At 53.7% G+C, this 22,374-nt stretch overlaps 3 protein-coding genes across 7 annotated transcripts in view; 2 read left to right on the forward strand and 1 right to left on the reverse strand.

Annotated features, from left to right (window-relative positions):
* agla (amylo-alpha-1, 6-glucosidase, 4-alpha-glucanotransferase a) overlaps positions 1-1,440 on the forward strand; it is a 34,087-nt gene extending 32,647 nt beyond the window's left edge. For all 5 annotated transcript variants that reach the window (XM_038301506.1, XM_038301487.1, XM_038301498.1 and 2 more), the window contains 2 exons: positions 320-453; positions 537-1,440. In XM_038301506.1, the coding sequence (XP_038157434.1) occupies positions 320-453; positions 537-654 (252 nt within the window). In that variant the 3' untranslated portion in view covers positions 655-1,440. The remainder of the gene's footprint in view (positions 1-319; positions 454-536) is intronic.
* A 2,859-nt stretch (positions 1,441-4,299) lies between these two features.
* rnf2 (ring finger protein 2) lies at positions 4,300-13,519 on the forward strand. The gene is made up of 9 exons (XM_038301567.1): positions 4,300-4,443; positions 8,127-8,221; positions 8,296-8,456; positions 9,741-9,823; positions 10,853-10,985; positions 11,067-11,166; positions 11,236-11,408; positions 12,565-12,754; positions 12,825-13,519. Exons 2-9 carry the CDS (start codon positions 8,135-8,137, stop codon positions 12,924-12,926), a joined length of 1,029 nt encoding a protein of 342 aa, XP_038157495.1. The 5' UTR covers positions 4,300-4,443; positions 8,127-8,134; the 3' UTR covers positions 12,927-13,519.
* A 667-nt stretch (positions 13,520-14,186) lies between these two features.
* On the reverse strand, positions 14,187-20,515 carry LOC119794166 (actin-related protein 2/3 complex subunit 5-C-like). The gene is made up of 4 exons (XM_038301578.1): positions 20,224-20,515; positions 19,982-20,054; positions 19,737-19,913; positions 14,187-14,652 (listed from the first exon to the last, which is right to left on the reverse strand). The coding sequence occupies exons 1-4, from the start codon at positions 20,361-20,363 to the stop codon at positions 14,590-14,592; spliced, it is 453 nt and encodes a 150-aa protein (XP_038157506.1). The 5' UTR covers positions 20,364-20,515; the 3' UTR covers positions 14,187-14,589.
* Between the last annotated feature and the right edge of the window lie 1,859 nt (positions 20,516-22,374).

Consider the following 22,374-nt stretch of genomic DNA (forward strand, 5'->3'; position numbering starts at 1 on the left):
CTAACAGATTCTGCAGAGTGGGAGAATAGAGATAGAATGAAGCAGAATGATGAAAAAGGGGTCCCTATGTCCTCCAGCAGTCTAAGCCTATAGCAGCAGAACTATAGAGATAGATCAGGATAACCTGAGCCACTCTAACTAGAAGCTTTATCAAAAAGGAAAGTTTTAAGCCTACTGGTCAGTTTTCTTCACAGGTTCTGAGAAGAAAACTGTTAGCAGTGATCAGACGCTCAGCAGTCATTGTTTTGCTTGGAGAGAAGGTTTGATGATGTGAACTGTTGAAGAACTTTAACACTTAGAAGCACCTCTGGGTTCACAGGAGTGGCTGTGGCCCGTCGGCTACTTCCTCCGAGCGAAGCTCTACTTTGCCAAGAAGCTGGGTGAGGAGACGTACGCCAAGGCCGTCACGCTGGTGAAGAACGTCCTGTCTCGACATTACACCCACCTGGAGAGGTAGGAGCTTTTGCTGTCCACCCTCCTCCATCATGTACTACGCTGGTTGCCTTCATCATGCCTCTCCTCCTCCTCTTCCTCAGGTCCGTGTGGAAGGGCCTCCCGGAGCTGACCAATGAGAACGGCCAGCACTGCCCGTTCAGCTGCGAGACGCAGGCCTGGTCTCTGGCCACGGTGCTGGAGGTGCTCTATGACCTGTAGGAGCCCACAGAACCATAGAGCTTAGTAAGCTAGAACTGCCTGTTGCTGCGTGGATCCAGCAGGAAGAAAAGTCTCGTTCTTTCTGGTGTTAGAATCTTCTGTCCTTCAGCTTCTCGCTGGTCACCACGGTAACCCCTCCGCGGCATTCTCACTCATTTGTTGCTTCAAAGAATTTTATTTCCTCCTAAAATCCCAGTTTTGCTTCATGTTCACGTTGTCCGGCGGCAGCCTGACGGCGCCGATCCGCGCCTGAACAGGAAGCAGGAGCCTGGCTGACCTCAGCTCGCCGCCTGCGGTCGACGTTTCCACGCATGTTAGGAGAAAACCTAGAAAACCAGAGAATAGAGCCGTCCATCTGTTGCTGTCAGCTGAGGTCCAGCAGGAAATAGACATTAACATTTTACCGCCTGCGGTGACGCAGAGGGTTTCCCATAATGCACTGGCAGTCGAGCCGCTCTAGTTCAGTCCATCTGCTCTGGGTTCAGTAGCCATGTTTTCTTTTCCAGCAGTAGTCTTCCTGTTCGTCTCGAACATAAAGAACCAGCGGGTTCTGTTAGTTTGGGTCCCTGATGTCCTCCGACATGTTGAATAGATTAGCATGGCCGCTCAGGTTAGCATGTAGTTAGCATCTAACGGTTGATCTTTCAGTGTGGCGGCCTCATGGATAGACTGATCAGCGTAACACCTGAACGCCGCCTGTCTGAGGCAGACCTTCAGCCTCTTAACCTGTCAGTGAATCTGCTTCCTGTTAGAATGTTCTGCTAACCGTCTAACCCACCCCCACCCGTTGTTTCCTGATCAGCTCCAGTTCTCTGGCCTCCTCTGTTAGTTTTCATGGAGTCGCTCTCAGACGCTTTGTTCCTCGTCGACACATAGACCTGCGGTTCCAGAGGTTTTAGCAGACTGCCGCCATGCCGTGGATGCCGACTGCCGTGGATGCCGACTGCCGTGGATGCAGACTGCTGCAGCGTCTACATGCTCTGTGTTGATGTTCACCTTACAGAAATGCTCAATAAACTGTTACTTGACTACAATGTGCTGTCTGCGTAGATTTGATTGATTTCACAACATGTCATCTGAGGTCACTTTGTAGACATTTTATTAGAGACAGAATCACGAGACAGGAAGAAACCTCCAACAGAACCAGAACCGGGAAGAGATGTAAGAGGAACATAGAATAACTGATCTGTAAATAAGTTCCGATGTTAGAAAAGGTAGCAATAAACCAGCTGTACATGCAGCTAACCCCTGTATGAAAGAGACACACCCAGTCATTCAGAGAAACAGGACTACACTGGAAAACAGGCCAAGCTCCAACATGTAGAAACAAAGGTGTTGATGGCAGCAGCACAGCTGATATTTCTCTCCAGGATGGAGTCACAGCCAAACAGGAACAGACCAGATGAAGCTACTATGAGAAAAAGCAGAGAGAGCAGAACGTTAGAGATTGAACTAACAGATTCTGCAGAGTGGGAGAATAGAGATTTTTTTGCAAAAATACAAATTAATAAAAAAAATGAATAAATTGATTTAACATAGAAAACAGCAAAGCTACTCTGAGAAAAAGCAGAGAGAGCAGAACGTTAGAGATTGAACTAACAGATTCTGCAGAGTGGGAGAATAGAGATAGAATGAAGCAGAATGATGAAATGGGGGTCCCTATGTCCTCCAGCAGTCTAAGCCTATAGCAGCAGAACTATAGAGATAGATCAGGATAACCTGAGCCACTCTAACTAGAAGCTTTATCAAAAAGGAAAGTTTTAAGCCTAGCCTTAAAAGTAGACAGGGTGTCTGCCTCACGGACTAAAACTGGTAGTTGGTTCCACAGGAGAGGAGCCTGAGAACTAAAAGATCTGCCTCCCATTCTACTCCTAGAAAGTGTGGAATATGAGGAACGTTACAATGGATACGTGTGCATATGTGATTACACATCTACGATATTTCAGGAGGACTTTGCTATTTTAAAGTAGTTGTGAATTAAATTGTGAGCTCTGTGCAGCTATTGGTGGGTGGAGCAGCTCAGAGAGAGGCTTCATTAGAGCCATGAGGACCTCAACACCTTCTGCAGCATATTTGCTGATCTTTAACAATCCTCTGATCTCCTGAATCACTGATATGGATCCAGTATGATAGCAGCACAGCAGAAACATTCATAGCTTATTCTGTGTTGAGGGATTGATGAATTGATATTAGCGTCCTGGGATTGGAGCAGATGATGCCATCATCTTCCTGCTGCACTAAGCTCTGACTCACCCAGAGAAACCTGGCAGCTCTGTGAGGATCTCCAGAGCTTCCAACACCATCCAGCCAGGACTCCTACAGGCTAAACTGGAGCTGTCAGGAGTGGACCAGCAGATGTCCCAGTGGGTTCTGGACTACCTCACTGGCTGCCTGCAGTGTGTGAGGACACAGGGCTGTCTCTGATAGGTTGGTCTGCAGTACGGGGGTCCCACAGGGAACAGTGCTGCCACTGTTGCTCCTTTCTCTACTCTGCAGACGTCTCCACCAGCTCCCCACGCTGCCTCCTCCAGACCTCCTCTGACCTTTCTGCCATAGTTGGCCTCATCACAGGTGGAGACGACTCAGAGGACAGACAGTGGACCCAGAACTTGGTGGTCTGGTTCCAACAGAACCACCTTCTGACTAATGCAGGAAAACCAAGGAGCTAGTGGAGGACTTTCACAGGAGCAGATCCTCCCCACTGCCACCAGTGGACATCCAGGGACGGACATGGAGATAGTGGACTCTTCTAAGTACCGAGGTGTTCACCTGAAGATCAAACTGGACTGGACTCCCAACTGGACTGGACTGCTGCTGTTTTCAAATATCCATCCCTGTAAACATGTCCACAGCTGGATATTGGTTATTTATTCTCCAGTTTAAAATTGTTAAAACACTTTACAGGATTTGATTGTTTATCTTTTAACTCTTCACTATTCATTTTATTTTGAGACATTTTTCTATAATATTTTTTGCTGCTGAAAAATCAAGAATTTCCTCATTGAGGGACAATAAAAGGATTTTCTATTCTCTTCTATTCTATTCTATTGTCTTCTATTCTATTGTCATCTGATAGAGTCAAAGTGGAACTGTTTAATGCATATTGTACCTCTCTGCTCACCTGTGGACTACATATAGAAAATCAACCTGCAAAGGCTGCAGGCTAACGCTAACCCTATAATGATGCTATGCCGGGAAACGTCCAAGATGGTCCAGTGCAAGTGAGATGTTTGTCACAGCAAGAGTCAATACCCTACAAGCGGTTTTACCAAAGTTAATGTATAAGTTTATTTGTAGGTTAAATGCATCTGGAAACGATATTATTTTGTCACTCACTGATACCACAGGTAGTGCAATCCGACATCTAAGCTGTGGAGACACTGGTATTCCTGTCTTCTTAAAGTTCCTATTTAGTCGATAATGGTACTTGTATTGTTTTTATCATTAACTATTTTTATCTTATTTTATGTATGTATTTATTGGACCATGAGTCCGAAATAATGTCTGTCTTTCTATCTATCTATTCTATTCTATTCTATTCTATTCTATTCTATTCTATTGTCTTCTGTTCAGACCAGCGTGCATCCGTTATTAACCAATCAGGTTGCAGCAGCGGGTCTAATGGTGGACAGCAGAGCAGTGATGTTTCTACATGCAGGTGGGATTAAAGCGGCACAAAGAAACCAGCGGCTATAAACTGACTTCATTTCCCAGGATGCACCGCTCCTGCCGTTTGGCCATATTGGTTTTTTTTTGCTACATTGGGCCACTGGTGTCACAACTGAACATGTAAGTATTTGAACAATAATATTTAAACCTGTTTTTATTCAGAGTTTTAGTTTGTGGGAGAATCTGCTGCAGCGAGAAGCTCTCAGCGGAGCAGAGCTAGAAATATGTTTCTAGAAGCCGCAGCTCAGACCGCGGCTGCCGATCGGCAGCTTCTGTTGTTGTTTTCTCACACAGCGACATTAAATTACTCCTCAGGAGGAGCCGCGCTGCTCCTCTTGCTCCTTCTGATCTCCTCCTGCTGCTCCTCCTCCAGCGGAGCTAAGGAGGTTAAGCTGAGCTCCGTTCCTCCGCGGGTTAGCCATCGCTGTTAGCCACAGCAGCTCCTGGATGCTAGTTAGCTTTAGCTGAGCTCCAAAGCAGAGCAGCTTCCACGCCAATCTGTGCGCGTGGACTATCAGAGATCAAAGCAGCCGCTCTGTGGTTGCAGATTATTCCGCTGCTGGATTAAAATGAGCGTTTAGAGATCAAAGGATTAGATTTTCTCACATCTAAGGAATTAATCCATCAGTTTCTGTCAGTTCCGATTTATTCTTTCAAATCTGACAGATGAGGTTCGCGTGGGACCATCACCCCAATGTCCACGCGTGGCAGCTGCTAACAAAGGTGGATGAGGTAACGGACAGAATGGTTCCTCTTCTTCATCACTGAATGAACCAATCAGCGCGAGACTCAGAGATTAAACCTCATTTAGTTTTTTTAGGTTATTTTATTGACTAAATTTAATAAAATGATGAAGAACAGAAACTCTAATGCCTTTGATCTTCCTCCACAGACTGATCAACATTTAAATGTCTGTGTGATCAAATCTAAACCATAGAGTCTGGATATAGATTTTTATTTTTAATACCAGAATAAAGTCATAAAACTATTAGAATAAAGTCACTATTCTCGTAATATTATGATTTTATTCTGGTATAACAAAAAGTTTAATATCTTTAGTCAAACTCTAATATTCAGTTTTAGCACCAAACCTGCTGAATAACATCAAAGCTGAATTTACAACATAAACATGTAAATATAGAGATTATTCCAGGTCCTATGGGGGTTAAGACCTGGAATAATCTGCAGGAAAGGTCTGCAGCGGGGGGTCCTGACGGTGCAGGAGGCAGCGTGGGGGGCAGGTCTGCAGCGGGGGGTCCTGACGGTGCAGGAGGCAGCGTGGGGGGCAGGTCTGCAGCGGGGGGTCCTGACGGTGCAGGAGGCAGCGTGTGGGGCAGGTCTGCAGCGGGGGGTCCTGACGGGGCAGGAGGCAGCGTGGGGCAGGTCTGCAGCGGAGGGGTCCTGACGGTGCAGGAGGCCGCATGGGGGGCAGGTCTGCAGCGAGGGGTCCTGACGGTGCAGGAGGCCGCGTGGGGCAGGTCTGCAGCGGAGGGTCCTGACGGTGCAGGAGGCCGCATGGGGCAGGTCTGCAGCGGGGGGTCCTGACGGTGCAGGAGGCCGCGTGGGGCAGGTCTGCAGCGGAGGGGTCCTGACGGTGCAGGAGGCCGCGTGGGGCAGGTCTGCAGCGGAGGGTCCTGACGGTGCAGGAGGCCGCATGGGGCAGGTCTGCAGCGGGGGGTCCTGACGGTGCAGGAGGCCGCATGGGGCAGGTCTGCAGCGGAGGGTCCTGACGGTGCAGGAGGCCGCATGGGGCAGGTCTGCAGCGGAGGGTCCTGACGGTGCAGGAGGCCGCATGGGGCAGGTCTGCAGCGGAGGGTCCTGACGGTGCAGGAGGCCGCGTGGGGCAGGTCTGCAGCGGAGGGTCCTGACGGTGCAGGAGGCCGCATGGGGCAGGTCTGCAGCGGAGGGTCCTGACGGTGCAGGAGGCCGCGTGGGGCAGGTCTGCAGCGGAGGGGTCCTGACGGTGCAGGAGGCCGCGTGGGGCAGGTCTGCAGCGGAGGGTCCTGACGGTGCAGGAGGCCGCGTGGGGCAGGTCTGCAGCGGGGGGTCCTGACGGTGAAGGAGGCCGCGTGGGGCAGGTCTGCAGCGGAGGGTCCTGACGGTGCAGGAGGCCCGCATGGGGCAGGTCTGCAGCGGAGGGTCCTGACGGTGCAGGAGGCCGCATGGGGCAGGTCTGCAGCGGAGGGGTCCTGACGGTGCAGGAGGCCGCGTGGGGCAGGTCTGCAGCGGAGGGTCCTGACGGTGCAGGAGGCAGCGTGGGGCAGGTCTGCAGCGAGGGGTCCTGATGGTGCAGGGGGCCGCATGGGGCAGGTCTGCAGCGGAGGGTCCTGACGGTGCAGGAGGCCGCATGGGGCAGGTCTGCAGGGGGGGTCCTGACGGTGCAGGAGGCCGCTTGGGGCAGGTCTGCAGCGGAGGGTCCTGACGGTGCAGGAGGCCGCATGGGGCAGGTCTGCAGGGGGGGTCCTGACGGTGCAGGAGGCCGCATGGGGCAGGTCTGCAGCGGAGGGTCCTGACGGTGCAGGAGGCCGCATGGGGCAGGTCTGCAGCGGAGGGTCCTGACGGTGCAGGAGGCCGCATGGGGCAGGTCTGCAGCGGAGGGTCCTGACGGTGCAGGAGGCCGCATGGGGCAGGTCTGCAGCGGAGGGTCCTGACGGTGCAGGAGGCCGCGTGGGGCAGGTCTGCAGCGGAGGGTCCTGACGGTGCAGGAGGCCGCGTGGGGGGCAGGTCTGCAGGGGGGGTCCTGACGGTGCAGGAGGCAGCGTGGGGGCAGGTCTGCAGCGGGGGGTCCTGACGGTGCAGGAGGCAGCGTGGGGGGCAGGTCTGCAGCGGAGGGTCCTGACGGTGCAGGAGGCAGCGTGGGGGGCAGGTCTGCAGCGGGGGGTCCTGACGGTGCAGGAGGCAGCGTGGGGGCAGGTCTGCAGGGGGGGTCCTGACGGTGCAGGAGGCCGCGTGGGGGCAGGTCTGCAGGGGGGGTCCTGACGGTGCAGGAGGCCGCTTGGGGCAGGTCTGCAGCGGAGGGTCCTGACGGTGCAGGAGGCAGCGTGGGGGGCAGGTCTGCAGCGGAGGGTCCTGACGGTGCAGGAGGCAGCGTGGGGGGCAGGTCTGCAGCGGGGGGTCCTGACGGTGCAGGAGGCAGCGTGGGGGGCAGGTCTGCAGCGGAGGGTCCTGACGGTGCAGGAGGCAGCGTGGGGGGCAGGTCTGCAGCGGAGGGTCCTGACGGTGCAGGAGGCAGCGTGGGGGGCAGGTCTGCAGCGGAGGGTCCTGACGGTGCAGGAGGCAGCGTGGGGGGCAGGTCTGCAGCGGGGGGTCCTGACGGTGCAGGAGGCAGCGTGGGGGGCAGGTCTGCAGCGGAGGGTCCTGACGGTGCAGGAGGCAGCGTGGAGGGCAGGTCTGCAGCGGAGGGTCCTGACGGTGCAGGAGGCAGCGTGGGGGGCAGGTCTGCAGCGGAGGGTCCTGACGGTGCAGGAGGCAGCGTGGGGGGCAGGTCTGCAGCGGGGGGTCCTGACGGTGCAGGAGGCAGCGTGGGGGGCAGGTCTGCAGCGGAGGGTCCTGACGGTGCAGGAGGCCGCGTGGGGCAGGTCTGCAGCGGAGGGTCCTGACGGTGCAGGAGGCGCTGTCTTCAGGAAGCTTGGAGTTAACACAGATTTCAGAGCGTCTGTAGATCAGGAAGGTTCAAACGACGGATCTCTGGGATCAGAAAGTTCACCTTCTAGACGCTGTGAGGAGCAGCTGGACGGTTGATGAGAAGGAAAGTGAAAAACAGAGGCTTGACTCCGCCCACTCCTCCTCTCTCTGTCCCACAGTTGCAGTCATGGCTCAGACGGTGCAGACCAATGGGGTCCAGTCCCTCAGTAAGACCTGGGAGCTGAGTCTCTATGAGCTCCAGAGAACACCACAGGTAGGGGTCCAGGTGAGTGAGGGCGTTTGGCCTGAGAAGCGGGGGCTCTGACCTGTTGTTTCCCTCTGACTCAGGAGGCCATAACGGACGGCCTGGAGATCGCAGTGTCCCCCCGGTCCCTGCACAGCGAGCTGATGTGTCCCATCTGTCTGGACATGTTGAAGAACACCATGACGACCAAGGAATGTCTCCACCGCTTCTGTGCCGATTGCATCATCACAGCTCTGAGGTCTGGGTGAGTTGGTTGGTTTTTCTTCCAGAGAAGAAGACGGGGACCCGCCTGCACTCGTCTTCCTCATTGAGACACGCTGTCCGTCCAGGAAGGTCGTCCTGCTGAGGAGTTCAGCTTCTTTCTGCTCATTCAGGTTATGAAGCAGCAGCCTGGATGGTCTGAGTTCAGTCCGTCTATGTTTGGATTCTGCCCGACTGTCAGGGCTTTACAGTCGTAGCGAAGTCATTTAAATGTCAAATCTTTAAACGTGTAAATAAATGTTCTCTTTATCAGAACATATTGTCCCAAAAGTTAGAAAATCTGTGTTTTTTCCGTTATCTTCTGCAGGCCAGTTAGTTCTACGTCAGCCTGAACACCTAAATTCAGCCAATCATATATCAACGGTCATCTGTCAATCAAATGTTTTCGGTCATAGCATCTTGATTCATGTGTCGCAGCTAATATACGCAGCGGTTGAAATCAGAATCCTTTCCCATTGAGTTGCGTCCCAGTGTTCACGGGGATGGACGTCTGTGTCTTCGGCAGGCGTAGAGCTAACAGAACTGGCAGCGTTGCGAGGCAAGGGCTCAAACATGTACGGCTGGAAGCCTTCTACACCAAACCAAGCTTCTGCCGCCCTGGCGTCCTCTTCCACAACATCTTCGTCCCCGCTTTCCTCCTCTAAATAAAAAATGGATGACGGGGGAGACTCATCCACGACCTCCGACCCTAAACTCTCCTCCTCTTGCATGTTTCCGCTGTCCATAGCGTTCCCTGACAGCGTCGTTTCTAAGCAGGGTTTAGGCTCGCCGCCGGGTTTAGGCTCGCTGCCGGGTTTAGGGACGCAGGGTTTAGGCTCGCCGCCGGGTTTAGGGTCGCCGCCGGGTTTAGGCTCTCCGCCGGGTTTAGGGTCGCCGCCGGGTTTTACATCACCTGGTGACATGGTGATGTAAAGCTGTGTGTCGTCTGCATAGTTATGGTAGCTGATGTTGTTTTTTATTAACTGAGCCAGAGGGAGCATGTAGATATTGAATAGGAGGGGACCCAGGATGGACCCTTGGGGAACCCCACATGTGATTTTTGTCATCTCTGATGTAAAGTTGCCTACTGACACAAAACAGTCCCTGTCCTTTAAGTAGGATTTAAACCAGTTGAGAGCTGTACCAGAGAGGCCGACCCAGTTTTCCAGGCGGTCTAACAGGATGGAGTGATCGACAGTATCGAATCTGTTTAGGGTCACTAGTTTACTGTGCTGAACAGGAAAGTCTATCTGCTGCGGGTCTGGATGACTGCCCTCTCTCCCTGCAGGAACAAAGAGTGCCCCACCTGTCGGAAGAAGCTGGTTTCCAAGCGCTCGCTGCGTCCAGACCCCAACTTTGACGCTCTGATCAGTGAGTACCCACCCCTCACACTGCCGTTACTGGATGAAACCAGATCTGAACCAGGTTTAAAAGGAGGACGCTCTGTGACCCTCCCCCAACGCCCGCCCACCCCTCAGAGAATCACAGGGAGGGAGCTGACTGACCAACGTTCCAGCCAATCAGAGCAGGGAACAGGAGGAGCCTGATGTCTAACACCTGAAGGCCACGGTTCCTGTTTCAGCTCCTCCCAGGATGGAGGTCAGGGCCCCTAGGGGCCCCTCCACACCAGTGTTTCCCTCTCTCTGACCTTTGACCTCCTGCTGTGACCAGGCTTTCTGACCCTGCAGCTCATTTCTCTCTATAGTTTTCATTGGACCGTGCAGATGAAGCAGCCCACAGCATGACAGAGCCTCCTCCATGTTTCACAGCAGGGACACAGAGCTCCATGTTTGTCTCCTCTGTCCAGAGGACGTCCTGCCAGAAGCTTTCTTTGTGGTCTACATGGTTTGGTCTCCCATTAAATCCATTCTGGCTCAAACTGGGATGGATGCTGGGATCCGTCACCTTTCATCTCTGGGCTCTTTAGTTTCCGTTCCTATCATCCTCCCCTCTGATTGGTCGTCGGTTTTCCTCCTGCAGGAGGTCTGAATAATCTGAGCTTTAGCTTCTACATGCGGCTCTATCATTTTATTTCTATTCCCTTCCTCTGGTCCATGTAGAGTGTGGTATACACCATGTCAGGAACCCATCAGTAGACCCCGTGATGCTGCTTAGTGGATCCACCTTGATGCAACACGTCCCTCTGGGTCCATTATTTCCAGTCTTCTCCAGAGGAACCAGTTGATCTGGTTCCAGTTCTTACTGGGAGGCGGTGGGAACCGCCACTTCAGTGCGTTATTGATGGAGTAGAGAAGCAGATTAGTCAGATGTTGATGTTCAGGCGTAACGGCTTCCTCTCATCAGGCGTTACAGCCGATCTAGGTTCCTGTTGATCATGGTATCCCATGATGCATCAGGCTACTGAGCTGAAGGCGCTACATCCTGTTTGTCTGATTCCAGGTAAGATCTATCCCAGCAGAGACGAGTACGAAGCCCACCAGGAGAGAGTTCTGGCTCGCATCAGCAAACACAACAATCAGCAGGCTCTGTCCCACAGCATCGAGGAGGGGCTGAAGATCCAGGCCATGACCAGGTAACCCCGCCCGCCTCCATGCGCCTCCACCCGCCCAGAGCGCCCAGCATAAACACAGCTAACGCTCTCTGTCCCCGGCAGGCTGCAGCGAGGGAAGAGACACACCGTGGAGAACGGCAGCGGAGCCGAGGACAACGGAGACTCCTCCCACTGCAGCAACGCCTCCGTCCACAGTAACCAGGTAGGTCCTGGCGTGACGCCGCGCCCTCCCTGACCCGTTCCCCAGTCACACTCTGTTTCTGTCCTCCAGGAGGCGGGTCCGAGCATCAAGCGCACCAAGACCAGCGACGACAGCGGTTTGGACATGGACAACGCCGCCGAGAACGGGGGAGGAGACACTGTGATCGAAGGAGGCGCCAGCGAAATCGAGCTGGTGTTCAGGCCGCACCCCACCCTGATGGAGAAGGACGACGCCCACAACAGGTGAGGTCAGCAGACCGCCCACCTCTGGTAGCGCCGTTTGGACCCGGGCGCCGTTTCACCAAGCAGGTTTACTGGAAACTTAACGTTTTCTAAACCTGAAATCAGGAAAACTCTGACTTTTCCGTTTCACAGAGTTTCCTCCTCCTCTGTTTCTGTTGCCATAGTAACCTGGTCAGCAGCAGGTCCAGTAAACTCAGAGCGTCGTCTGTCTCCGATCGCATTAAAGAATGATCTGCATTGATTCCCAGAGAATTAAATATTTATAGGAGAAGATTCCCAGTGACAGGATGGGAGATTACTGGTTTCTGGTTTGTTTAATTGGAGCGAGATGCAGATCATTTTATTTTTAATTAGTTTTACAGCAGATGAAGTGATTTCACCTAAATGGATCCATTGATCTAATACCAATAAACCCGTAATCTGAGCGGGTCACAGCAGGCTATGGCAAGCCATTTTGATATGTATTAGTTTTACTGAATATGTATTCCTGATATCATAAAAAAAAAAAATTCTGACATTTTTTTTTCAAATTTAAACTTTTTTTTCTGTAACTGATAATTTAAACAAAAAGACATTTTCCAAATCTAGAATAAACATTCTGGATGTCTAGAAATTCATTATAGATCTCCATATTCCTAATAATACTGGTCAGCATTTGTTTTATCTTAAGTTTAAAGAAATGGATTTCAGATATAAAACATTTTCAGTCAAGCTGATAAATGTCAGAAATTAAAATGTGGAAACATGGGAATATAAAACCTAATTTTTACTGGTATAAATTGTTTTTTTTTTACTTTCTAGAATTCAGTTTTTGCTGCTAAATTGTCATTTAAAAAATCTATTTTTAAAGTTTAGTCTAGGAGTGTGATTTTGATCAGGAAGAATCTTATTTTAGTGATCTACAAACGGAACAACATAGAGATCTTTGATTAAATGTAGAAACGGCCTGCCATATAAACCTGGAGCATCGATCTCCTCCATCTTCCTCTCCTTTGCAGCTGCAGCCTGATTCTGTCCATTAAACACATTCTCCTTTTTTTAATTCCTTCATTAAGATCTATAGATCCAGTGGGTGAAATAGGCACTTCCTGTTGCCATGGTGACTGGTTGAATCAGCGCTCCATTGATGATGGCTTTCCAATGGCTGTCTTTGCAGTGTGGAGTTTGTTCCTCGCTACATCAAGACGTCTGGAAACGCCACCGTGGATCACCTGTCCAAGTACCTGGCGGTGCGGCTGGCCCTGGAGGAGCTGAGGAGAAACGCCGAGGCCAGCCCCGTGAACATGGAGGCGGCGTCAGAGAAGCAGTACACCATCTACATCCCCACGGCGGGGAACCAGTTCACTGTGAGTACCGGCGCCGGGCCGCGACGCGACCCGCCGCCGCGCCTGGCTTCAATCTGCCCTCTGTTCTCAGGTTCTGAACGGGTCCTTCTCCCTGGAGCTGGTCAGCGAGAAGTACTGGAAGGTCAACAAACCCATGGAGCTCTACTTCGCCCCCACCAAGGAGCACAAGTAACCAGCAGCGCCGAGCCAGAAGCACGGAGGCCCCACGGACGCCGCTCAATAGAAAAACTCCACTTTTATATTTCCTGTCTTTGTCAGACGGCAGCAGGTCAGGGCGGGGGGAGCGGTAACCATGACAACCACCAGAGGAACCAGGTTCCTTCATCATTAACCTGGACATGGCGTCTGCTCCTCTTCCTCATTTTAGTTTAAGTTTTGGACCGGCACAGGCGGGCCTCCATCATCATCATCATCATCCTCTCTGTTGTCCTGATCTGTTGCCATAGCAACCGATGCTGCGCTCTGCAGCTCATCCTTTTGATAAATGTCTTTTGTATCAGACCACTACAGTATTCAGGACTGCAAAGCGGATCAGAACCGTCTCCTTTTATCGTAGGTGTAATGGTCCAAACCACCAGCAGGGGGCACTAATGCTAACAGCTAACATTTGGACTGGTTCCCTCTGCTGCTGGACCAGAACCAGGACCGTTTCATGTTTGGGTTCAAACTGGTCCCTGAAGCGAAGGATCGACCCGACCCGGTTCCTTCCAGAACCTCCACCCAGACCCGGTTCCTTCCAGAACCTCCAGCCATGATGGAACGTTGGAGAACCACATTGAGTTTCTAACTGCTTCTTGGTTTGGACCAGTCTAGAACTTTATAGTTGAACTGTTTGGGTCAGAACCTTCCCTTAGTGTTATTTTCTGGACCTTAGGAGGGTCAAAGCAGAACCGTCTGGATCAAACGCTGGCAGCCTTTGGACCCAATCATCTGTGGGGAACCTGGAATCGAACCCTCGCTGCTGAGGGATGGTTCCGACATGTGGATCTGTTCCGGTTCGGTACCAGGGTGGATCCGTTCCGGTTCGGTACCAGGGTGGATCCGTTCCGGTTCGGTACCAGGGTGGATCCGTTCCGGTTCGGTACCAGTGTGTGTCTGTGTGGATCTGTACTTCATTTTTCTGGTTGGACAATAAAAGCTGATGTGTTGAAACCTGCTGCTTCCTGTCTGACAGAGGAACCATGGATCAGCACAGAAAGCTGCTGACCCGGTTCTGAGGAGGGGAACCAGAACCGGATCAGCACAGAAAGCTGCTGACCCGGTTCTGAGGAGGGGAACCAGAACCGGATCAGCACAGAAAGCTGCTGACCCGGTTCTGAGGAGGGGAACCAGAACCACCAGGCAGATCTGTGGTTTGTCTTAACTGGGATTATTTAATCTGAACCACCTTTAATTTGAAGATAATCTGAGAAAAGAATCGACCAATCAGGGATCAGATAGAGCTCTTTAATTCAGATAGAAAAAGCGTGAACAGCAGCGCCACCTGCAGACCAGCTGGCGCCATTATGTAGAACAGACATAGAAAAACACGTAGTCCCAGCACGCACTGGGAGGAGGCGCTCGATCCCAGCACGCACTGGGAGGAGGCGCTCGATCCCAGCACGCACTGGGAGGAGGCGCTCGGTCCCAGCACGCACTGGGAGGAGGCGCTCGGTCCCAGCACGCACTGGGAGGAGGCGCTCGGTCCCAGCACGCACTGGGAGGAGGCGCTCCAGGTGCCAGCACCTTGATCCCAGAGGAGCGAGGACGAAGCCAGAAACGGTGAAGCAGCAGAGAGACGCGTGGATCCTGGATCGGTTCTGATCATCTGGATCCAGACGCCGCAGGCCGACGCCTCAGACCGTCTTCCTGGCGGTCAGGACCCGGACGATGGAGCCGACTCCGCCCACTGCCAGAGCCTGAGGAGGAGAAGACGGCAGAATGAACCTTCCTCCATCGAGGAGCAGAAAAACCTCCAAACCAATCAAACTGGTTTCTCTAAACTTTAACAGATTATCTTTAAAACATTTTATTTCCATTTCTCAGTTTTCCAGTTCTTCCTTCCTATTGGTCAGCTGGATGTTAGAAACACTTTGATTGGTTGGCTGGAGCCTCCGGGTGGACGGCTGCTTCCCAACCAGCACCAGTAAACCATCAGAACCAGTATCTGCACTGGTCTGGGCTTCTGATGAACCAGAACCAACAGCTGATCAGAGCTGCGTTCCGACACGGTCAGCCGACTAGAGCTGCGTTCCGACACGGTCAGCCGACTAGAGCTGCGTTCAGCCACGGTCAGCCGACTAGAGCTGCGTTCAGACACGGTCAGCAGACTAGAGCTGCGTTCCGACACGGTCAGCAGACTAGAGCTGCGTTCCGACACGGTCAGCCGACTAGAGCTGCGTTCAGACACGGTCAGCGGACTAGAGCTGCGTTCAGACACGGTCAGCCGACTAGAGCTGTGTTCAGACACGGTCAGCCGACTAGAGCTGCGTTCAGACACGGTCAGCCGACTAGAGCTGCGTTCCGACACGGTCAGCCGACTAGAGCTGCGTTCAGCCACGGTCAGCCGACTAGAGCTGCGTTCAGACACGGTCAGCCGACTAGAGCTGCGTTCAGACACGGTCAGCGGACTAGAGCTGCGTTCAGCCACGGTCCGCCGACTAGAGCTGCGTTCAGCCACGGTCCGCCGACTAGAGCTGCGTTCAGACACGGTCAGCAGACTAGAGCTGCGTTCAGCCACGGTCAGCCGACTAGAGCTGCGTTCAGCCACGGTCCGCCGACTAGAGCTGCGTTCAGCCACGGTCAGCCGACTAGAGCTGCGTTCAGACACGGTCAGCCGACTAGAGCTGCGTTCAGCCACGGTCAGCCGACTAGAGCTGCGTTCAGACACGGTCAGCGGACTAGAGCTGCGTTCCGACACGGTCCGCCTCCTAGAGCTGCGTTCAGCCACGGTCAGCCGACTAGAGCTGCGTTCAGACACGGTCCGCCGACTAGAGCTGCGTTCAGACACGGTCAGCGGACTAGAGCTGCGTTCCGACACGGTCCGCCTCCTAGAGCTGCGTTCAGCCACGGTCAGCCGACTAGAGCTGCGTTCAGACACGGTCCGCCGACTAGAGCTGCGTTCAGCCACGGTCCGCCGACTAGAGCTGCGTTCAGACACGGTCCGCCGACTAGAGCTGCGTTCAGCCACGGTCCGCCGACTAGAGCTGCGTTCCGACACGGTCAGCCGACTAGAGCTGCGTTCAGCCACGGTCCGCCGACTAGAGCTGCGTTCAGCCACGGTCAGCCGACTAGAGCTGCGTTCAGACACGGTCCGCCGACTAGAGCTGCGTTCAGCCACGGTCAGCCGACTAGAGCTGCGTTCAGACACGGTCAGCCGACTAGAGCTGCGTTCAGACACGGTCAGCGGACTAGAGCTGCGTTCAGCCACGGTCCGCCGACTAGAGCTGCGTTCAGCCACGGTCCGCCGACTAGAGCTGCGTTCAGACACGGTCAGCAGACTAGAGCTGCGTTCAGCCACGGTCAGCCGACTAGAGCTGCGTTCAGCCACGGTCCGCCGACTAGAGCTGCGTTCAGCCACGGTCAGCCGACTAGAGCTGCGTTCAGACACGGTCAGCCGACTAGAGCTGCGTTCAGCCACGGTCAGCCGACTAGAGCTGCGTTCAGACACGGTCAGCGGACTAGAGCTGCGTTCAGACACGGTCCGCCTCCTAGAGCTGCGTTCAGCCACGGTCAGCCGACTAGAGCTGCGTTCAGACACGGTCCGCCGACTAGAGCTGCGTTCAGACACGGTCAGCGGACTAGAGCTGCGTTCCGACACGGTCAGCCGACTAGAGCTGCGTTCAGCCACGGTCAGCCGACTAGAGCTGCGTTCAGACACGGTCCGCCGACTAGATTTGCGTTCAGCCACGGTCCGCCGACTAGAGCTGCGTTCAGACACGGTCAGCCGACTAGAGCTGCGTTCAGCCACGGTCCGCCGACTAGAGCTGCGTTCAGACACGGTCAGCCGACTAGAGCTGCGTTCAGCCACGGTCCGCCGACTAGAGCTGCGTTCAGACACGGTCCGCCGACTAGAGCTGCGTTCAGCCACGGTCAGCCGACTAGAGCTGCGTTCAGCCACGGTCAGCCGACTAGAGCTGCGTTCAGACACGGTCAGCGGACTAGAGCTGCGTTCAGACACGGTCAGCGGACTAGAGCTGCGTTCAGACACGGTCAGCCGACTAGAGCTGCGTTCAGACACGGTCAGCCGACTAGAGCTGCGTTCAGACACGGTCAGCGGACTAGAGCTGCGTTCAGACACGGTCAGCGGACTAGAGCTGCGTTCAGACACGGTCAGCGGACTAGAGCTGCGTTCAGACACGGTCAGCCGACTAGAGCTGCGTTCAGACACGGTCAGCGGACTAGAGCTGCGTTCAGACACGGTCAGCCGACTAGAGCTGCGTTCAGACACGGTCAGCCGACTAGAGCTGCGTTCAGACACGGTCAGCCGACTAGAGCTGCGTTCAGCCACGGTCAGCCGACTAGAGCTGCGTTCAGACACGGTCAGCCGACTAGAGCTGCGTTCAGCCACGGTCAGCGGACTAGAGCTGCGTTCAGCCACGGTCAGCCGACTAGAGCTGCGTTCAGACACGGTCAGCGGACTAGAGCTGCGTTCAGACACGGTCAGCCGACTAGAGCTGCGTTCAGACACGGTCAGCCGACTAGAGCTGCGTTCAGCCACGGTCAGCCGACTAGAGCTGCGTTCAGACACGGTCAGCGGACTAGAGCTGCGTTCAGCCACGGTCCGCCGACTAGAGCTGCGTTCCGACACGGTCCGCCGACTAGAGCTGCGTTCAGCCACGGTCAGCCGACTAGAGCTGCGTTCCGACACGGTCAGCCGACTAGAGCTGCGTTCCGACACGGTCAGCCGACTAGAGCTGCGTTCAGCCACAGTCCGCCGACTAGAGCTGCGTTCCGACACGGTCAGCCGACTAGAGCTGCGTTCAGCCACGGTCCGCCGACTAGAGCTGCGTTCAGACACGGTCAGCCGACTAGAGCTGCGTTCAGCCACGGTCCGCCTCCTAGAGCTGCGTTCAGAAACGGTCGCCGACTAGAGCTGTGTCAGACACGGTCCGCCGCCTAGAGCTGCGTTCCGACACGGTCAGCGGTCTAGAGCTGCGTTCCGACACGGTCAGCGGACTAGAGCTGCGTTCAGCCACGGTCAGCCGACTAGAGCTGCGTTCAGACACGGTCAGCCGACTAGAGCTGCGTTCAGCCACGGTCAGCCGACTAGAGCTGCGTTCAGACACGGTCAGCGGACTAGAGCTGCGTTCCGACACGGTCCGCCTCCTAGAGCTGCGTTCAGCCACGGTCAGCCGACTAGAGCTGCGTTCAGACACGGTCCGCCGACTAGAGCTGCGTTCAGACACGGTCAGCGGACTAGAGCTGCGTTCCGACACGGTCCGCCTCCTAGAGCTGCGTTCAGCCACGGTCAGCCGACTAGAGCTGCGTTCAGACACGGTCCGCCGACTAGAGCTGCGTTCAGCCACGGTCCGCCGACTAGAGCTGCGTTCAGACACGGTCAGCAGACTAGAGCTGCGTTCCGACACGGTCAGCCGACTAGAGCTGCGTTCAGCCACGGTCCGCCGACTAGAGCTGCGTTCAGCCACGGTCAGCCGACTAGAGCTGCGTTCAGACACGGTCCGCCGACTAGAGCTGCGTTCAGCCACGGTCAGCCGACTAGAGCTGCGTTCAGACACGGTCAGCGGACTAGAGCTGCGTTCAGCCACGGTCCGCCGACTAGAGCTGCGTTCAGCCACGGTCCGCCGACTAGAGCTGCGTTCAGCCACGGTCAGCCGACTAGAGCTGCGTTCAGACACGGTCAGCCGACTAGAACTGCGTTCAGCCACGGTCAGCCGACTAGAGCTGCGTTCAGACACGGTCAGCGGACTAGAGCTGCGTTCCGACACGGTCCGCCTCCTAGAGCTGCGTTCAGCCACGGTCAGCCGACTAGAGCTGCGTTCAGACACGGTCCGCCGACTAGAGCTGCGTTCAGACACGGTCAGCGGACTAGAGCTGCGTTCCGACACGGTCCGCCTCCTAGAGCTGCGTTCAGCCACGGTCAGCCGACTAGAGCTGCGTTCAGACACGGTCCGCCGACTAGATTTGCGTTCAGCCACGGTCCGCCGACTAGAGCTGCGTTCAGACACGGTCAGCCGACTAGAGCTGCGTTCAGCCACGGTCCGCCGACTAGAGCTGCGTTCAGACACGGTCCGCCGACTAGAGCTGCGTTCAGCCACGGTCAGCCGACTAGAGCTGCGTTCAGCCACGGTCAGCCGACTAGAGCTGCGTTCAGACACGGTCAGCGGACTAGAGCTGCGTTCAGACACGGTCAGCGGACTAGAGCTGCGTTCAGACACGGTCAGCCGACTAGAGCTGCGTTCAGACACGGTCAGCCGACTAGAGCTGCGTTCAGCCACGGTCAGCCGACTAGAGCTGCGTTCAGACACGGTCAGCCGACTAGAGCTGCGTTCAGACACGGTCAGCCGACTAGAGCTGCGTTCAGCCACGGTCAGCCGACTAGAGCTGCGTTCAGACACGGTCAGCGGACTAGAGCTGCGTTCAGCCACGGTCCGCCGACTAGAGCTGCGTTCCGACACGGTCCGCCGACTAGAGCTGCGTTCAGCCACGGTCCGCCGACTAGAGCTGCGTTCAGACACGGTCCGCCTCCTAGAGCTGCGTTCAGCCACGGTCAGCCGACTAGAGCTGCGTTCAGACACGGTCCGCCGACTAGAGCTGCGTTCAGCCACGGTCCGCCGCCTAGAGCTGCGTTCAGACACGGTCAGCGGACAGTGAGAGGGGGGCGGGGCCTGATGGCGGAGGCTGCAGCAGGATGTGAGAGGGGGCGGGGTCTGATGGCGGAGGCTGCAGCAGGATGTGAAAGGGGGGCGGGGTCTGATGGCGGAGGCTGCAGCAGGATGTGAGAGGGTGTGGAGCTTGATGGCGGAGGCTGCAGCGTTCTTACCTTTTCGTGCCACTGCAGCAGGACGGCGCTGCTGTTGTCGGACGGTTTCTCGAAGCCTCTGTAGATGTATTTCATCAGCAGGTCGACGTCAGCCTTGTCCAGGGAGCTCACCGCTTTCTCGATGTCGCTGCTCTTGAAGCTGCTCAGCACCTTGACCACCAGCTGCTCCGCGCGGTCCTGGAGGAAAGAAGGAACCAATCAGATTTACTTCCTGTTCCTCAGGAAGTGGTTCTGTCCGGTCCTACCTTAGCGCTCTGGTTCTTGGTGTTGATGGGGGGGTTCTTCAGGACGGCGAGCAGAGCTGCAGCCATGTTCCCTCTGAAGGCAGGAAGTTAAGGACGGACATGATGACCTTATAAGGTAAAGACGCTCTGACACCGGAAGCTCAGTCTGATCTGAGCAGAGCTAAAGCTAATAAAGGCTAGCAAGCTGTAGCTTCTACATAGAGCATTATCCTGCGGGAAGCAGCACCGCAGCGTAAGGATACTGTCTGAGGAGGGAGTCCACCTCCGCCTCATCCGGACCTCCCTGGCTCTCCCCGCCCTCCTCTTCATCCACAAACTTGTTCTCATCGTACTCATCTACATCTACCTTCCGGAAGCGGTCAGAGACGGTGTTCTTAGACATGCTGGACGGAGCGGAGACGGAGGACACCACCTTCTGACGGAGCGGAGACGGAGGACACCACCTTCTGACGGAGCCGAGACTGGAAACGGCACCTTCTGATGGAGCAAACTACTTCCTCATCCCCGCACTTCCGCCTCCTCTTCTTCTGCTCCTCCTTCTTCTTTCTTCTTCTTCTTCTGGCATTTCATCGCTGCTTCTATTTTCCTCGCGTTGCTTGGCGCCCCCTGCTGGTTAGAACTAGAATGATCAGATTAGCGCGGCAGTTATTCTTTCTTTGATTTATAATCGGATTAACAAACTTCCCTAAAGATATTGGCAGTTAGTGAACCATCAGAGCAGCTGTAGAGGCTGTTAATGAAATACGTGTAAGGTTGCCATGGAAACACTAGATGGAACTCACAAATGAGTCTCCACTGGTTTCCTCCTCTTCATCATCTCCACTGGTTTCCTCCTCTTCATCATCTCCACTGGTCTCCTCCTCATCATCATTGGGTGCAGACCAGGAAGCAGAGTTGTAGTTTAACACACATCTCTGCAGCTTCTCTACTGTTACCCACTCTTTACTCCATCCAGACAGTGTCTTGCCCACGACCAAAATCTAATAAATTAGCAAAGATTCCCAAAGGAGTAAATCATGATAATCTAATTAAAATCAAAATAACTCCAATTGGGGAAAAAGTTAAAACAATTAAATGCGGTCTGTTTAACATAAGATCGCTTTCCTCTAAAAGTCTGCTAATTAATGACTTGATTTGTGATAATCACATTGACTTGTTTTGCCTTACAGAAACCTGGCTGCAGCAAGAGGATTATGTGAGCATAAATGAGGCAACTCCTTCAAGCTATTTAAATTTTCACATCCCCAGAAGTTCTGGGCGAGGAGGAGGAGTAGCAGCAATCTTCCAGTCTGACTTACTGATTACTCCCAAAACAATTAATTCCTACAACTCTTTTGAACATTTAACCCTTAATTTCCCTGATCCAAATTTCAAGGCAAGAAAACCTCTTCTTTTTGTAACTTTGTATCGTCCACCAGGTCCTTACTCTGAATTTTTAGATGAGTTTTCAGAGTTCCTTTCTGATTTGGTATTAAATACTGACAGGGTCATCATAGTGGGAGATTTTAACATCCATGCTGACATTGAAGGCGATAGCTTAAGAGCAGCCTTTAATGCTATCTTAGACACTATTGGCTTTGTTCAAAATGTGAATAGTCCCACGCATTCTCATCTTCATACTTTGGATCTTGTGCTGACATACGGCATAGAATGTGAAGAAATAACAGTATTTCCTCACAACCCTGTCCTCTCTGACCACTTTCTAATAACCTTCAGGATTACTTTAACAGAGTTCTCCTCCCCCAAAAGAAGGTTCAATTTTAGTAGATCTTTATCAGATAGTGCAGTTATAAATTTTAAAGAATCTGCTTCACTTTCTCTCTCCTCTGTGTCACTGAGCAGTGCTGCAGAGTGCAAAAGCTTAGCTTATTCCCCTTCACAGGTTGATGATTTTGTTGAGGGGGTTGCTAGTTCTCTGCGTATTGCCTTAGACAACGCAGCTCCTTTGAAAATGAAAACCGTTAAAAATAGAAAGCTTGCTCCTTGGTTTAATGCAGAGCTGCGTACTTTGAAGCAAAATGCTAGGAAACTGGAGAGAAAATATCGCTCCACAGGCCTGCGAGAGTCCTTCCTAGTCTGGAAAAATGGTTTACTGCTGTATAAGAGGACCCTTTGTAAAGCAAGAGCAGCATACTTCTCCTCATTAATAGAGGAGAATAAGAATAATCCTAGATTTCTTTTTAATACAGTTGCCAAACTCACCCAGAGCCATAGCTCTGTTGAACCGTCCATTCCACCTGCTCTTAGCAGCAATGATTTTATGGGATTCTTTATAAATAAGATTGATCTTATTAAAAATAAGATCAAAAGCACTCCTCTATCCGCGATTGTACCTGAGGTAGTCATGGAATCTGAACCGGGTTTAGACTGCTTTGATCCAGTTGAACTCTCTG

This window comes from Cyprinodon tularosa, unplaced genomic scaffold (genome assembly GCF_016077235.1).
Source record: "Cyprinodon tularosa strain WSP-4 unplaced genomic scaffold, ASM1607723v1 ctg1126, whole genome shotgun sequence".
In the NCBI taxonomy this organism is placed as follows: Eukaryota; Metazoa; Chordata; class Actinopteri; order Cyprinodontiformes; family Cyprinodontidae; genus Cyprinodon; species Cyprinodon tularosa.

What these genes read in the sequence shown, in the direction of transcription:
- rnf2 (XM_038301567.1), top strand. Translation starts at nt 8,135, where the DNA reads ATGGCTCAGACGGTGCAGACCAATGGGGTCCAGTCCCTCAGTAAGACC. An exon ending in ATCACAGCTCTGAGGTCTGG is followed by an intron (nt 8,457 to 9,740) that starts GTGAGTTGGTTG and finishes CTCTCCCTGCAG; the next exon opens with GAACAAAGAGTGCCCCACCT. An exon ending in CGGCGGGGAACCAGTTCACT is followed by an intron (nt 12,755 to 12,824) that starts GTGAGTACCGGC and finishes CTCTGTTCTCAG; the next exon opens with GTTCTGAACGGGTCCTTCTC.
- LOC119794166 (XM_038301578.1), bottom strand. Translation starts at nt 20,363, where the DNA reads ATGTCTAAGAACACCGTCTCTGACCGCTTCCGGAAGGTAGATGTAGAT. An exon ending in CCAAGAACCAGAGCGCTAAG is followed by an intron (nt 19,914 to 19,981) that starts GTAGGACCGGAC and finishes TCTTTCCTCCAG; the next exon opens with GACCGCGCGGAGCAGCTGGT. An exon ending in TGCTGCAGTGGCACGAAAAG is followed by an intron (nt 14,653 to 19,736) that starts GTAAGAACGCTG and finishes TCTCCTCCTCAG; the next exon opens with GCTCTGGCAGTGGGCGGAGT.